The 16,823-nt window shown below is 39.6% G+C and overlaps 2 protein-coding genes across 2 annotated transcripts; one reads left to right on the top strand and one right to left on the bottom strand.

Moving 5' to 3' along the window:
• Positions 1 to 3,361: 3,361 nt before the first annotated feature.
• On the top strand, positions 3,362 to 5,194 carry spag16 (sperm associated antigen 16; the record flags this gene model as incomplete). Its single annotated transcript, XM_080840942.1, has 1 exon — positions 3,362 to 5,194. The coding sequence occupies one exon, from the start codon at positions 3,362 to 3,364 to the stop codon at positions 5,192 to 5,194; it is 1,833 nt and encodes a 610-aa protein (XP_080697068.1).
• Positions 5,195 to 6,157: 963 nt separating this feature from the next.
• On the bottom strand, positions 6,158 to 9,337 carry pomp (proteasome maturation protein). Its single transcript, XM_080837172.1, has 6 exons — positions 9,256 to 9,337; positions 8,452 to 8,552; positions 8,102 to 8,162; positions 7,493 to 7,594; positions 7,206 to 7,299; positions 6,158 to 6,362 (listed from the first exon to the last, which is right to left on the bottom strand). The coding sequence occupies exons 1-6, from the start codon at positions 9,256 to 9,258 to the stop codon at positions 6,295 to 6,297; spliced, it is 429 nt and encodes a 142-aa protein (XP_080693298.1). The 5' UTR covers positions 9,259 to 9,337; the 3' UTR covers positions 6,158 to 6,294.
• Positions 9,338 to 16,823: the final 7,486 nt, after the last annotated feature.

Genomic DNA, 16,823 nt, shown 5'->3' with positions numbered 1-16,823 from the left:
AAGTGTGTTAGTGGAAACTCACAAAAACATTTTGGTGGAGAATGTTGCCTTAAATCATTAACTCAACTCCATCCAATGAAACAACTGTATGCTCATTTGCCTTCTGTGATTATTATCTTTTTTGGGGGGTGGGGCAAATATATGTTGTGAATATGGTTACACATCAGGTGTAATTGTTATTATTCGTATAGGCAGGAGGAATATCGGTGGTGACAGTTGTGCAGAAGGTCTTGACTTAAGCCATATTTTCAGCACAATCTAAATCCGGAGCACATACGGTAAAGATGAGTAGATTAGTTTTCCGACAAAATGTATCATCAGAATACCTGGTGAACACGTCTGGATAGTGAGTTTTTTGGAAAGCTCTCTCTAATTCCTCCAGTTGATCATTCGTAAAAGTCGTCCTGTATCTCCTCTGTTTGCGCTTTATCATGCCCTCCTCGGAGTCGCTGCCCGCTGACAAACACACACAGTCCTCTCCTTCCCTAAGGCTTCCATCAACGCGCAGGACTTCCTCATTCGCAGATGATGATAATTTCGGGTCCCTGAACGCGACATCATTGGCTCTCTGCTCCACCAGCACATGTTTAGAGCTCGCTGGGGCGCTCTCAAGGTAGGACGTGCGACTGGTGGTGACTGGAGGTTCGTAGGTTTTCCTCATGCACCTACACGGTTTGCTTCGACTGTGCTCATCACTTTTCCGTTCCTTGTCGACAAGGAAACCTTTACTGGATTCAGAGAGTTCGCCAACAGACCCCAAAGGTTGACCATGCAGACTTTCATTGTCAGGTTGCGTGCTGTCTGGGGTGATTAAAATATAGCCTGTTAGAAGATGCAGCTACATAATAAAGGCAATAGTCCCAAAAGTTGATGCTATACAATCGAAAAGCCCCAAAAATATTATCATAGAACACAGCAAGGGAACAACCATATGAATTACTTGCCAAGCATTAACAACTATTTTGCAGTTCAAAAGTGGTCCTCATATGGTGAGTAAAAAAGCATAGCACACGAAGGCCTACTGTATAGTCTCTGGGGATTTTTTTTTCCCTACCATCAGAGCGTACCCTTGTCCCAGAGAGCGGTGGAATATTTTTCCTGTCGTAAAATTTGGAGGGGCTCCTGCGACCGAGTATGCTGTCTATACAGTACGACGACACAGAGCCAGTGGGCCTACACTTGCCGGCATTGTCCTCAGAAGTGTCGCCCTCACCCGTGCAACTCATTTAATTCCACTGCTTGAAACTTAAACAGTGATAAACATAATCCTGTGGTGTCGCGTTAGTGTTCCGAGTGGCCAGTCAATGACACCGTGTGGATATTACCAGCTGTCAAAAGTGATGCGTGCTCATGTTCAAGCGCGTCCGATTGGCTGCCATGGGCATCTCTAGCGCCACTCAGTCAGCTCCATATCAGTAGAATCATATTGCTTAACACAGATGGGCCAAGATTCCATGGAACTCTCATACACTCACAGACTTTTCAGGTGCGCTATTGTGTCCAATGGTGTTCTCACGACTGATCAGTGTGAGGTTTCCATTGCATGAATGTCTACGATGTAGACCAGATGCTATGACTTCACTGTCAACATGCTTGTTGGAGCAACTCATTTCAGATGCTGTGCTTTTCTCGCCCTGCCCTGACATTGTTTCAGAGACCAGAATGGCTTCAGTCACGTACAGGCATCTGAAGGTCAGCCGTATTATCTGGATAAGAGAAAGACACAGTTAATATGCTTACTTTAAAAAAAAAAGGTTAGGGGAAAGTATGGCAAAGTCGCTGCTTATCAGTTTGAAAAATAGTCACTGTAATAAGTTTGTATTCCCAAGCTATGATACGGTCGCAGTTAGATATCACATAACAGCAAAAGTAGGCCTGAACTTGTGGATCCTGAGGGTCGAGACAGTTTGTCTGTCAAATGAAATTGACAACAGGCTTATTGCGTCCATGAAAACACTCAGCTTTGGTCAGACGTTCAGTCGTGAAAATATGCACAAGGAGACAACTTAAAGCAACTGTGGCCTTTAACCTGAAATGCATTGGTTCATAGGCCTTCAAGTGCTTTTACCGCTTTCTTGTGGAATTTCGCCGCCGTGTGGCCTTTAAGTGTCATAACATTCACACAACACTGACTGGAAAACGTGAAAACGTGATAGGTGAAGGGTCATGTCTTTCTTGCCTTTAAGAAAATATTTATTTTTAAATCCTATTTTATTCTCAAATGACTTCATAGACTTTGTGCGGCTACAAAACCACTGTCAGGCCTTGTAAGATTTATAGGCAGATATATATATAGGCCTATATTTTTTTTTAATAGATAGCAAGTCCAGTGGACCTTTGTCTGCCCACTGCTTGCAGAAATGGCGGTCCTCTAGCACTTTGCTCATGTGTCTTTGGGCAGAGTTACACACAAAGTGCCCAATGTTTTTCCACTTGATTTTAAAATAATAATGTTTCTTTAATCATTTTATTCTTGTTCACTAACCTTTAACATTTGTATAGATTTGTGCGTGATATAACTGACCAAATAGGCCTGCTTTTTCCACAGAGCCTTCTTGTAGACCTATCATGAACTTCTTCTGTTTAGCAACCAATATTGTCAATAGACTATGCCAAGAATGTTATTTTATAAATTCTAGGAATTGCTAACATTTTGTACTATTTTCTTTATATGCATGCCCAGTTAAACTAAGAGTATGGTGGTCTGAGAGTGGACAGGAAGTGGCACACCACCAGAGGGGGGCAGACCAAAATCAACAGATGGACTGATAAATATGCTATCTGGGGTGATGCAGAAAATGTTTGACCTTCATGCCTGTAGTTTAGAATCAGCAGCCAATGAAGCCTATTACAAGTGTACAGTAAATGTAGCCAATTGTGCATTAGCCTACATTTTACAGTAGCCAAGCCTAAAGCCTAGGCTACTTACGTAATATAAACTGGATGTAAGTAGAGTACAATTCTGCATAGTTTAAATGTATGATTTGTGGATATTATTGTAATATATGACCACCTATTATATATAATTCCATTCAGTTAAAATCACTTGACTTTGTAGTTGGCTATGTCTTAGTGGGCCTTGATAGGAGGTTAGATAATCTGATGGTTCAGACGCCCTTTTTTATGTCCAGTAACTAGGCCTTTAAATAGGCCTTTAAATAATATAATTTCAGAAAAGAACGCATTTAGAATGGAAACAAAAAAAATGCATGGCAATGGTAAGAAGAGCGACAATGTTGCCCGAACACTCAGCTATGTGGGTGTTCTGTTTCGATGTTTGGTTATCAGTTTGCGTGCGGGAGTCGTTACCATGGTAATAGTACACAAGTAGCACAATAATTGTTAGGTGAGCGGTGGTAAAATGGAGACAAAACATGAACTAGCAGAAGAATCTGTGGATGGGCCATATTATCTCGAAAAAATCTATATACCCGAAGACTCTGAGGACGACTATCAATATGAAGAAGTTATGGCTGATGACGATATAAGCATGACCGAAGGAGACGAAGATCTAGAAGCAGCTGTGAAAGCTGTGAGAGATTGCGCTGAAGATACAGACATGATTACGCAGAGGATTAGCTCGGCAAAGCAACCGGTTTCTCACATCCCCGAAACAGTAGACGACTTTTTCCGTAACTTTCTTGTGAAAATGGGCATGACTCGGACTTTAGAATGCTTCCAAACAGAGTGGTTCGAAATGCAGCTAAAAGGCCTGTTGAAAATAGGCGAGGTGGATTTCGTTCCTGATGCCTACTCTCACAATCAGCTCCTAGACAACGAACTCAGAAATGTTAAGAAAGAACGGGAAAGTTACAAACAAGCAGCCCTTAAAGCAGCTGAAACGCTCGTCAAACTTAACAAAGAGAGGGACTTTCATCGTATGCAACATAAGCGAGTGGTTCAAGAAAAGAACCGATTCATTGAGGACATCAGACGACTGAAAAAACACTATGCTTCCTATGAACCAGCACTCCGGCAGCTCACCGACAAGTACCAAGCCTCGCTGAAACAAAAGATGCTTGTCAGTTTAGAGAGGGACCGAGTCCTTGGCCACGCACACAATTTGGAGGCCTCTCTACGCAATGCACACTCCTCCCCTGGGGTACGTTGTGCACCTAAGCAAGGCAATGACAAAACTCAACCGGGAGTAGAGAAAGGGACAAAGCCTCAGAACAACAACGGAAGTCCTTGCACTCCTGCAACAGATCGCAGCACAAACACTAAACATCCTAAGGATTCAGAGTTCCCTGCCAGCAGTCGTGTGAACCCATACCTTCCTCAGATCAAGGCTCTTCTAGCGCAGGGAAATAAAGGCCCATACTTCTCATTGACAACTTCCATAAAGGCCCACAGCATGCCTATCAGCTGCCTTGCAATTCACCCTCGCAAGATGATTGTGGCCACCGCGAGTGATGACCACCACTGGCGACTGTGGGGACTGCCTGCTGGGGAGATGATCATGACAGGAGAAGGCCATAGCGATTGGCTATCCAGTTGCTGTTTTCATCCCAATGGTGGAGGTCTAGCCACTACTGGGGGAGACACTACAGTTCGGATCTGGGATTTCAGCCATGGCCGCTGCATCCTCACGCTGGAGGGCCACACCCATGCCACCTGGGGCTGTTCCTTTCATTCCAGTGGTGACTTTGTAGCATCCTGCTCCATGGACAACACCGCCAAGGTGTGGGACCTGAACAGTGAGAGGTGCCGGTACACTATGCGTGGTCATGTCGACTCTGTCAACAGTGTAGCCTTCTTGCCCTTCTCCAACACGCTCCTGACCTGTTCTGCTGACAAGACCCTGTCGTTGTGGGATGCACGCACAGGTCTGTGTGCCCAAACCTTCTACGGCCACCAGCACTCCTGTAACCATGCCGTTTTCAACAGTCTGGGGGACACAATAGCATCTTGTGACTCCTATGGGGTGGTGAACCTCTGGGACGTGAGGAAGGTCTCGGCTATGCTCAGGGTGGACACCGGGCCGCATCCCAGCAACCAGGTGGCATTCAGTCCATGTGGGCGAACCCTGGCTGTGGCCAGTAACGACGGTTCAGTGAAGCTGGTTCAACTCGCTTCATCGCAAGTGACAAGTCTGGTTGGACACGAAGATGCAGTGCAGAGTGTCATTTTTGATCACAAAGGAGAGATTTTAATGTCTGCAGGGTCTGATGGTGCTATTCTTGTCTGGTCATAAAATACAATCTATTAATAAAATACACTAGAGAAATTTAAATAAAGGTGTTTGAAAGTACATGCATACCTCACTCCTTTATCTTTTAGAATTATGTTGTCTAAGCGTAAGCATAAAATAGCAAGGAGTTTGTATACTAGTTATAATTGCATTATAATGTTTAAAGGGACATACAATTATCTTGAATTTTAGCAAAATAAATAAAAGGTTTTTCTCTGGAAACATCCATTTGAAGGTCACTGAAATCAAAATCACCTAGCAACTGCACCAAGTGCAAGCACAATGCATGTAAACCATTAGACATTTCCTGCTTGTTGGAAAAACAATCAATCATACTTCTGCATACGAGTCAGTGGTGTAAAATCACTAATGTTGTCAAGCTACTCCAGTTTCGGGCGCGATCAGTAAAATGCTTGCAAGACCTGCTTGATGAACATGAACTCATCCGTGTCCTACTGTTGCTCTCAGGCCTGTAACAGAAATTAGAATATCAGGTGTAACAAGATTTTTTTATAACATTTTTGCTTTGTTTTCATTCTCAATTATTTCCAAAACCAACCAAACTTTCTAACTACTTTAGCTTTTTGTGCTTAGGGATGTGTCTTATTGGTCAATTAGAGGTTGCAATACTCAGTGCATTTATCAGGGGTCTCTTGACAACATTTTATTTAATACTGTAAGACTATGTTTGGGTCTTACTGCCAGAGACCAATGAGTTGCTTTTCAACAGCTGGTATAAAATACCATGATCAGGTTAGGTGAACAGACACTTTTGTCAAATGTAGCTTTGAATGAAATGTGAGTAACTAGCATTAATTTCCACATAGTTTTCTTGAAATATTACTCAAAATAAATGTCAAATGCCTACCAGTATCACATCTCCAGGTGAGGCCAGAAATACAGTGAGTGTCCCTTTCATTTACGCAATTTAATGGTGGAAAGAAAAAAAAAATCAAAATTCCAAAATACGGAGTAGATATGGAACAGTTTTATTACAAATACAAGGTTCAAAGTTTGTGTACAGTGACTGTCTGCAGATGAAGTACAATTGATTCAACAAATTAAGTTCAAATAGAAATTATTTTAATGCAATCCATTTCCGATTACAGCAGGCCTAGCTTGTACTCCACCATCATGTGAGGCTCTCCAACCATTTCGCTTTGTGTTGGATCTGCAAAAACAAACAACCACATTTGAAGAATGAAAAATTAGAGCTAAGCTAGGTAACCAAGTCATTAAAGTTGCTGTAAGTTATATTATATGTGCTGTGAACACACACACAAACTGCACAACTCCTGGATACTTCCTGACTGGTTGATATAGTCAGACCATGTTGATATATTAGTTGATTTTAGCCAGACTTAAGAACCAAGGGGAGCCTCATAGATTTTTGGTATAATCAGAGCATCCAATGCCCACCATAATTTTAGTTATACACTGGAAAAGATGTTTAATTCTTCGTGCTATTGGTTGGTGATTTCCCAGAGCGACCAAAACTCACCGCCACATCTCATTACACTATGGCATGCCACAAGCTATCCAGGGTAAAAGGTGGGAGGAGATCCAAACCCAGGTTAGGGTAATGCCAATCTTGCACCAAAGAAATTCTACTGTTCCTGTCACTAACAAGCAAAGAGTTGACCTCAACTAATTTATTCTCAACCAACACGCCAATGATTTTAAAACCTGAATGCGTTTCAACATGGAGCAAACCTGTGTTTTAATGAGCCAACACCCATATACACCTAGAAGCTTTTGTCTTCAACCACTAGCAAAAATGCCCCAGCAAAGCTCACCAGAGGCGTTACTTTTTCAGGGGAGTTAGTTGAAGACAAAACTTCGCCATCATTTTTTGAATGCATCAACCACCTATGCTTGAAAGACCAATAATGAATTCTAGTCTGGTATTTAAACACAACCAAGGTTATCTTAGTCAATAACGTTTCCTTCAGGTGTACTTAATGTCATTCATTTACCCCCTCTGATATATATTTGCGCCTCACAAGTCTCTTACCATTGAGGATGTCCTCAAAGCCAATTGTGTCATCACTTCCACGCAATGTGTCAAGGGCCAGGTTTGAGCTTTGCAGGAATGGTAAGCGTTGGATCTAGTCAAGAGAACCAGAAATTAAATGTAATATTCAAACAAGGTTTGTAAGTACTTTGAATGTCATACATAAATGTACTGCTATACTCCACTGAAGACACATGAAGACAAGTCATCATCTACACATCTTTATGACAACAGAGCTTTGTTGGGACAAGCATTTTTATGGATGAACTGTCCTAGCAAGTCCATACCTGTCTGGCTGCCTTGTACTCCATTTGCAGTTTTAGTGGTGCGTGGAGGCCCTGAATGTTTCTGAGAGTGCTGAAGTTCATCTTGTCTTGGTTCAGCTGGAACTGTAAAGAAAATGCAAACAAATGTCAGGCCTAATTGTATAATAATTATTTCAATAATGAACAAAACATATTTAAAAGAATAGTGGACGGACCTATTTAGGATTGGGGTACAATTGGGGGGCGGAAGTGAAAACCCCACATGCATGTGATAACAGTACATTTTAAGAAATGTGCTCATCTGGTTGTCATTGTTATGTTACACTGATCTCACATGTGTGAAGAGTCCTATCATTTCTAATGGTGGAATAACAAAATTACACACTGCGGTCCATAAACAAATGCATACACTCTATTCACATTAACCATCACTGCAAGCCACATCCAGCAGGGACTGGGCCGCACAGAAGTAAAATGTTGCTTTAAAATATTTTAGTCGTCCCAACAGGTTATAGTCACTATGTTTGCAGATCAAACAGATTAAAAATCATTTGGGTTATATTCAATTTGATTGAAAAGGCCAGGTTAATGCAAACCAATATCATTTTAAGGATGGCCTAAGAAACTCACATTCTTCTCAGAATATTCCAGTGTGTGACTTGGTAGCATTTCATTCTTCACACTGGAGAATCTGAAACCATGACATTGGTAAAACAATGGGCAAACTAGGTTAAATTTCAGTCAATAATGAGCACATATATTTGCAAATCCATATCCTTAGAATTATATATACAATGTATGTCTAGTATCCACTAACAGTAGTACTCTTAAATTATAGTAGTTCACATCACACAAATGACTTATAGGCCCAAGAGGTACAGTATGCTGCAAATGCAGTTGGTGTTGACATTCTGTATACACACATGCGAGATAAATTGCAACCTGAAGGCAGAATTCACCAGTCCGCAAACAAAACTTACCCCCTGCGCATCGTATCCTGGACGCCATAGGCTCCTGCTTGAGGAGAAAGCCCCGTCACCGGGACACTGTCCTTCAACTGAGATCTTAAACCACGAGTGTTCTATGCAAAAATACAGATAGGATTTACAACAATGAGCGAAATCTCGTTTGAGTGCGTGAATGACAATACACAAAACTATAAGGAAAGTTATGTTAGCTAGTGATATTCTACCCTCGTCATTTCTTGCCATTAAGAGAACACGTTACCAAAACCTATTATATTAATCCGTTTAAAAACATGTGGAGCATAACACAATTTAGCCCCGGACGATTTCATAATCCCGTCAAATTTAAGAAATAACGTTACCTGACTAGTCTAGAGTAGACTAACCTCGTTGGCTCGTACTTACCTAACGTTAGCTCGCGCTGCCATCCCTACCGCTACACATTAGCTAGCTAAATAGCAATGCGGACTTAATACAAAAGACCAGACTGCGTTTCATTTACAGTTAGCTAATAGACCTAACGTTACATTGTTCGATAATCAGTCGTTGCTAACATCATGCAACAACAGCTTCAACGTCAAGGCATCTTAATATCACAAAGTAGCTAGCTAGCCAGCTAGATACACAATGACACATCAATAGCTAGCCAGCTAGCTCGCTAGCTGTGGACCGCTCTACTAAAACTACATGGTCATCCCCAGGAGCCAACTGAAAGTGGTGTAGCACTGAAATTAAGAATGTATGCCAGTAGTGCGGGGTTTAAACAAAAAAAAAAACATTAGCCAAAACAAAAAAACTACTAACTGTAGCAATACCTACCATCTTTGCAGAACCAGAGCCCGTCTATTAGAAATGATCTGGTTGAAGAGCGACAGATGGAAATGAAACTGCAGGATAATCGTAAATACTTCCGGTTCAAAAAGTCACGTGGATTTTGACGTGTGTGTGTTTTTATAATCGCTTTTCTCCATTGTTTGACTGATTAGCTCTCGAATTTTTATATTTGCAAGACGTAATGATCTTTTCTGACTAAATACGAACAACCATTGAAATATAAATATACCACAAACCTCCAACCATTCAGAGATATATTTGTACTAATACCATCTAAAAATCATTATTGCCGAAGGGGGTATAGCTCAGTGGTAGAGCATTTGACTGCAGATCAAGAGGTCCCCGGTTCAAATCCGGGTGCCCCCTGTTTTCCTAGAATATTGATTATTAAACCGAATACAGCATTTAAATGTCATTGAAGCATGACAACATTTTACATAATCTATATTCAGAAAGTCCAGACACGGTTATTACAGTGCATGAAATGCCCTGTATTGTTATTCCTAGGCATTTTCTTCTTCTTCTTCTTCTTCTTCTTCTTATTACAGTGCATGAAATGCCCTGTATTGTTATTCCTAGGCTTCTTCTTCTTCTTCTTCTTCTTCTTCTTCTTCTTATTACAGTGCATGAAATGCCCTGTATTGTTATTCCTAGGCTTCTTCTTCTTCTTCTTCTTCTTCTTATTACAGTGCATGAAATGCCCTGTATTGTTATTCCTAGGCTTCTTCTTCTTATTACAGTGCATGAAATGCCCTGTATTGTTATTCCTAGGCTTCTTCTTCTTCTTCTTCTTCTTCTTCTTCTTCTTCTTCTTCTTATTCTTGTTACCTTTTTCTGCGATTAATTCAGCCCGAACCACTTAACGTAGAAACTTCATTCAAACTTTGTCGCGTAGGTCTTGTAAACGACACTTATGCTATGTATTTTTCACTTTTCTAAACTTGATACTTTTTAAGATATTAAAGAAAAACGAATATAAATTTCTCCCATTGACTTACATTGGGCCATTATGACATCATAATAGGGTCTTTAAACTGGCTTGCACCTGTGCTTTACTCTGCCGTGCTAAGGCAAAAGACCGTAACTTCAAGTTTGGTCAAAAATGAGTTTTTGACGTATTTGTAAAATATCAGCAGTAATTAAACAAATGTACTGATATTAAATGTACTACTAACATGCCATTATCAAATTAAAGCCAGTGACATCAGTATTTTGGTTGATTTCACGATGTATAGGCTACCGACAGTTAGCATACCAAGCTAGGTAGCATTACCATTAGAATTGCATGGCAGATATGCTAAGCTATCGGGCTATTCCCCCACCCAGTGCCTGTGGCTAGTCCGAAAAAGGTGCATCTAAATCGGGTAACTTCGCTTGGCGAGCGGGGGCATGTGGAGGGGGAAAATGGGCCTCATTCTCTATCGTTCTCTCTCTCTCTCTCTCTCTCTCTCTCTCTCTCTCTCTCTCTCTCTCTCTCACACACACACACACACACACACACACCCCAATGAACTGACATAGATGTTTTATGTGTTTCATGTGACAATTCAAGTTCATTGTTTTATGTGCTTAATGTGATAATTCAATGGTGTGTGTGTGTGTGTGTGTGTGTGTGTGATAATCATTGTATTGGTAATTGTGATAAATGAAATAGTATTACTACTGATTAATTAATAGGGTCATTATTCCATTGTTATCATACCACTGAGCTTTAACATAGAAGTTACTGCCTTTTGCCTTAGTATGCTTCACTGACACCTGTGCCAAATCCAAAGAACCTCTTCTCTCTCTGTCCCTCTCAATTTAACTGTAACTAGGAACATTAAGACACCATCCATTCTCTATTTTTTTTCTCTCCATCTCTCCATCTTTCTCTCTGTCAACTTTCTCTCACACTCAATCTCTCTTCTTCACTCCATTTTTATCTCCTTTTTTCAATATTTTCACTCTCTTTATCTCTTCATCCAGAGCCACTCTTGTTCACTCTTCTTTCCTTCTTCCACTCTTCTTTCCTTTCTTATTTTCTTCTTCCATTTTTCTTTCCTTCTTCCACTCTTCTTGCCTTTCTTTTTTCCTTCATCCACTCTTCTTTCCTTCTTCCACTTTTCTTTCCTTTCTTCACTATTCTTTCCTTCTTACACTCTTCTTTCCTTTCTTCTTTCCTTCTTTCACTCTTCTTTCTTTCCTTATTTCCTTCTTCCACTCTTCTTTCCTTCCTTCACTCTTCTTTCCTTTCTTCTTTCATTATTTCACTCTTCTTTCTTTTCTTCTTTCCTTCTTCCACTCTTCTTTCCTTTCTTCACTCTTCTTTCTTTTCTTCTTTCCTTCTTTCACTCTTCTTTCCTTTCTTCTTTCCCTCTTCCACTCTTCTCTCCTTTCTTCACTCTTCTTTCCTTTTGTCTTTCCTTCTTCCACTCTTCTTGCCTTTCTTTTTTCCTTCATCCACTCTTCTTTCCTTCTTCCACTTTTCTTTCCTTTCTTCACTCTTCTTTCCTTCTTACACTCTTCTTTCCTTTCTTCTTTCCTTCTTTCACTCTTCTTTCTTTTCTTCTTCCTTTCTTAACCTTTGCATTTCATGCACTGGTATTTCCTTCAGGAAATGCATTTTCTAGTTACAGTGCATGAAATGCCCTGTATTGTTATTCCTAGGCTTCTTCTTCTTCTTCTTCTTCTTATTCTTGTTACCTTTTTCTGCGATTAATTCAGCCCGAACCGCTTAACGTAGAAACTTCATTCAAACTTTGTCGCGTATGTCTTGTAAAGGACACTTATGCTATGTATTTTTCACTTTTCTAAACTTTATACTTTTTAAGATATTAAATAAAAACGAATCGAAATTTTCCCATTGACTTACATTGGGCCATTATGACATCATAATAGGGTCTTTAAACTGGCTTGCACCTGTGCTTCACTCACAGCTGCGCCAAATCAAAGGAACCGATCTTCTCTGTCCCTCTCAATTTAACTGTAACTAGGAACATTAAGACACCTTCCATTCTCTACTTTTTTTCTCTCCATCTCTCCATCTTTCTCTCTATCCCTCTCAGTCTACTTTCTCTCACACTCAATCTCTCTTCTTCACTCCATTTTTATCTCCTTTTTTCAATATTTTCACTCTCTTTTTCTCTTTCACTCTTCTTTCCTTCTTCCACTCATTTTTCCTTCTTCCACTCTTCTTTCCTTCTTTCACTTTTCTTTCCTTTCTTCACTCTCCTTTCTTCTTTCCTTCTTTCACTCTTCTTTCCTTTTCTTCTTTCCTTCTTCAACTATTATTTCCTTCTTTCACTCTTCTTTCCTTTCTTCACTCTTCTTTCTTTTCTTCTTCCACTCTTCTTTCCTTTCTTCACTCTTCTTTCTTTTCTTCTTTCCTTCTTTCACTCTTCTTTCCTTCATCCTCTCTTCTCTCCTTTCTTCACTCTTCTATCTTTTCTTCTTTCCTTCTTCCACTCTTCTTTCCTTTCTTCTTTCTTTTCGTCTTCCTTTCCTAACTTTTGCATTTCATGCACTGGTATTTCCTTCAGGAAATGCATTTTCTAGTTACAGTGCATGAAATGCCCTGTATTGTTATTCCTAGGCTTCTTCTTCTTCTTCTTATTCTTGTTACCTTTTTCTGCGATTAATTCAGCCCGAACCGCTTAACGTAGAAACTTCATTCAAACTTTGTCGCGTAGGTCTTGTAAAGGACACTTATGCTATGTATTTTTCACTTTTCTAAACTTTATACTTTTTAAGATATTAAATAAAAACGAATCGAAATTTTCCCATTGACTTACATTGGGCCATTATGACATCATAATAGGGTATTTAAACTGGCTTGCACCTGTGTTTCACTGACAGCTGCGCCAAATCAAAGGAACCTCTTCTCTGTCCCTCTCAATTTAACTGTAACTAGGAACATTAAGACACCTTCCATTCTCTACTTTTTTTCTCTCCATCTTTCTCTCTATCCCTCTCAGTCTACTTTCTCTCACACTCAATCTCTCTTCTTCACTTCAATTTTTATCTCCTTTTTTCAATATTTTCACTCTCTTTTTCTCTTTCACTCTTCTTTCCTTCTTCCACTCTTCTTTCCTTCTTTCACTTTTCTTTCCTTTCTTCACTCTCCTTTCTTCTTTCCTTCTTTCACTCTTCCCTTTTCTTCTTTCCTTCTTCAACTATTATTTCCTTCTTTCACTCTTCTTTCCTTTCTTCACTCTTCTTTCTTTTCTTCTTCCACTCTTCTTTCCTTTCTTCACTCTTCTTTCTTTTCTTCTTTCCTTCTTTCACTCTTCTTTCCTTCATCCTCTCTTCTCTCCTTTCTTCACTCTTCTATCCTTTCTTCTTTCCTTCTTCCACTCTTCTTTCCTTTCTTCTTTCCTTCTTTCACTCTTCTTTCTTTTCTTCTTCCTTTCCTAACTTTTGCATTTCATGCACTGGTATTTCCTTCAGGAAATGCATTTTCTAGTTATTCTTGTTACCTTTTTCTGCGATTAATTCAGCCCGAACCACTTAACGTAGAAACTTCATTCAAACTTTGTCGCGTAGGTCTTGTAAACGACACTTATGCTATGTATTTTTCACTTTTCTAAACTTTATACTTTTTAAGATATTAAAGAAAAACGAATATAAATTTCTCCCATTGACTTACATTGGGCCATTATGACATCATAATAGGGTCTTTAAACTGGCTTGCACCTGTGCTTTACTCTGCGAAAGACCGTAACTTCAAGTTTCTAAGGCAAAAGACCGTAACTTCAAGTTTGGTCAAAAATGAGTTTTTGACGTATTTGTAAAATATCAGCAGTAATTAAACAAATGTACTGATATTAAATGTACTACTAACATGCCATTATCAAATTAAAGCCAGTGACATCAGTATTTTGGTTGATTTCACGATGTATAGGCTACCGACAGTTAGCATACCAAGCTAGGTAGCATTACCATTAGAATTGCATGGCAGATATGCTAAGCTATCGGGCTATTCCCCCACCCAGTGCCTGTGGCTAGTCCGAAAAAGGTGCATCTAAATCAGGTAACTTCGCTTGGCGAGCGGGGGCATGTGGAGGGGGAAAATGGGCCTCATTCTCTATCGTTCTCTCTCTCTCTCTCTCTCTCTCTCTCACACACACACACACACACACACACACACACACACACACACACACACACCCCAATGGACTGACATAGATGTTTTATGTGTTTCATGTGACAATTCAAGTTCATTGTTTTATGTGCTTAATGTGATAATTCAATGGTGTGTGTGTGTGTGTGTGTGTGTGATAATCATTGTATTGGTAATTGTGATAAATGAAATAGTATTACTACTGATTAATTAATAGGGTCATTATTCCATTGTTATCATACCACTGAGCTTTAACATAGAAGTTACTGCCTTCTGCCTTAGTATGCTTCACTGACACCTGTGCCAAATCCAAAGAACCTCTTCTCTCTCTGTCCCTCTCAATTTAACTGTAACTAGGAACATTAAGACACCATCCATTCTCTATTTTTTTTTCTCTCCATCTCTCCATCTTTCTCTCTGTCAACTTTCTCTCACACTCAATCTCTCTTCTTCACTCCATTTTTATCTCCTTTTTTCAATATTTTCACTCTCTCTTTATCTCTTCATCCAGAGCCACTCTTGTTCACTCTTCTTTCCTTCTTCCACTCTTCTTTCCTTTCTTATTTTCTTCTTCCATTTTTCTTTCCTTCTTCCACTCTTCTTGCCTTTCTTTTTTCCTTCATCCACTCTTCTTTCCTTCTTCCACTTTTCTTTCCTTTCTTCACTCTTCTTTCCTTCTTACACTCTTCTTTCCTTTCTTCTTTCCTTCTTTCACTCTTCTTTCTTTCCTTATTTCCTTCTTCCACTCTTCTTTCCTTCCTTCACTCTTCTTTCCTTTCTTCTTTCATTATTTCACCCTTCTTTCTTTTCTTCTTTCCTTCTTCCACTCTTCTTTCCTTTCTTCACTCTTCTTTATTTTCTTCTTTCCTTCTTTCACTCTTCTTTCCTTTCTTCTTTCCCTCTTCCACTCTTCTCTCCTTTCTTCACTCTTCTTTCCTTTTGTCTTTCCTTCTTCCACTCTTCTTGCCTTTCTTTTTTCCTTCATCCACTCTTCTTTCCTTCTTCCACTTTTCTTTCCTTTCTTCACTCTTCTTTCCTTCTTACACTCTTTATTCCTTTCTTCTTTCCTTCTTTCACTCTTCTTTCTTTTCTTCTTCCTTTCTTAACCTTTGCATTTCATGCACTGGTATTTCCTTCAGGAAATGCATTTTCTAGTTCTTGTTACCTTTTTCTGCGATTAATTCAGCCCGAACCGCTTAACGTAGAAACTTCATTCAAACTTTGTCGCGTAGGTCTTGTAAACGACACTTATGCTATGTATTTTTCACTTTTCTAAATTTTATACTTTTTAAGATATTAAAGAAAAACGAATATAAATTTCTCCCATTGACTTACATTGGGCCATTATGACATCATAATAGGGTATTTAAACTGGCTTGCACCTGTGCTTTACTGACACCTGTGCCAAATCCAAAGAACCTCTTCTCTCTCTGTCCCTCTCAATTTAACTGTAACTCGGAACATTAAGACACCATCCATTCTCTCTTTTTTTTCTCTCCATCTCTCCATCTTTCTCTCTCAGTCAACTTTCTCTCACACTCAATCTCTCTTCTTCACTCCATTTTTATCTCCTTTTTTCAATATTTTCACTCTCTCTTTATCTCTTCATCCAGAGCCACTCTTGTTCACTCTTCTTTCCTTCTTCCACTCTTCTTTCCTTTCTTATTTTCTTCATCCATTTGTCTTTCCTTCTTCCACTCTTCTTGACTTTCTTTTTTCCTTCATCCACTCTTCTTTCCTTCTTCCACTTTTCTTTCCTTTCTTCACTCTTCTTTCCTTCTTACACTCTTCTTTCCTTTCTTCTTTCCTTCTTTCACTCTTCTTTCTTTTCTTATTTCCTTCTTCCACTCTTCTTTCCTTCCTTCACTCTTCTTTCCTTTCTTCGTTCATTATTTCACTCTTCTTTCTTGTCTTCTTTCCTTCTTCCACTCTTCTTTCCTTTCTTCACTCTTCTTTCTTTTCTTCTTTCACTCTTCTTTCCTTTCTTCTTTCCTTCTTCCACTCTTCTCTCCTTTCTTCACTCTTCTTTCCTTTTGTCTTTCCTTCTTCCACTCTTCTTTCCTTTCTTCTTTCCTTCTTTCACTCTTCTTTCTTTTCTTCTTCCTTTCTTAACCTTTGCATTTCATGCACTGGTATTTCCTTCAGGAAATGCATTTTCTAGTTCTTGTTACCTTTTTCTGCGATTAATTCAGCCCGAACCGCTTAACGTAGAAACTTCATTCAAACTTTGTCGCGTAGGTCTTGTAAAGCAGTGGTCCCCAACCACCGGGCCGCGGCCCGGTACCGGTCCGTGAGGTATTTGTTACCGGGCCGCACAGAAAGAATACATTATTTATATAATTTCCGCTGTATTAATTATTGGAGTCTGAAAGGTGTTTTATTTTGAAAAACTACCGGATTTTCCCGGACGTAACATTCGCCTGTGCCTCTTGTCACGTCAAGACGCTTGTCA

This window comes from Sprattus sprattus (genome assembly GCF_963457725.1).
Source record: "Sprattus sprattus genome assembly, chromosome: 1".
Lineage (NCBI taxonomy): Eukaryota > Metazoa > Chordata > Actinopteri > Clupeiformes > Clupeidae > Sprattus > Sprattus sprattus.
This window is presented reverse-complemented; position numbering and strand designations above follow the sequence as displayed.

Coding starts and splice junctions, on each gene's coding strand:
- pomp (XM_080837172.1), bottom strand. Junction 8,163..8,451: donor CAGGATACGATGCGCAGGGG/GTAAGTTTTGTT, acceptor TCATGGTTTCAG/ATTCTCCAGTGTGAAGAATG. Junction 6,363..7,205: donor CTTTGAGGACATCCTCAATG/GTAAGAGACTTG, acceptor TTGTTTTTGCAG/ATCCAACACAAAGCGAAATG.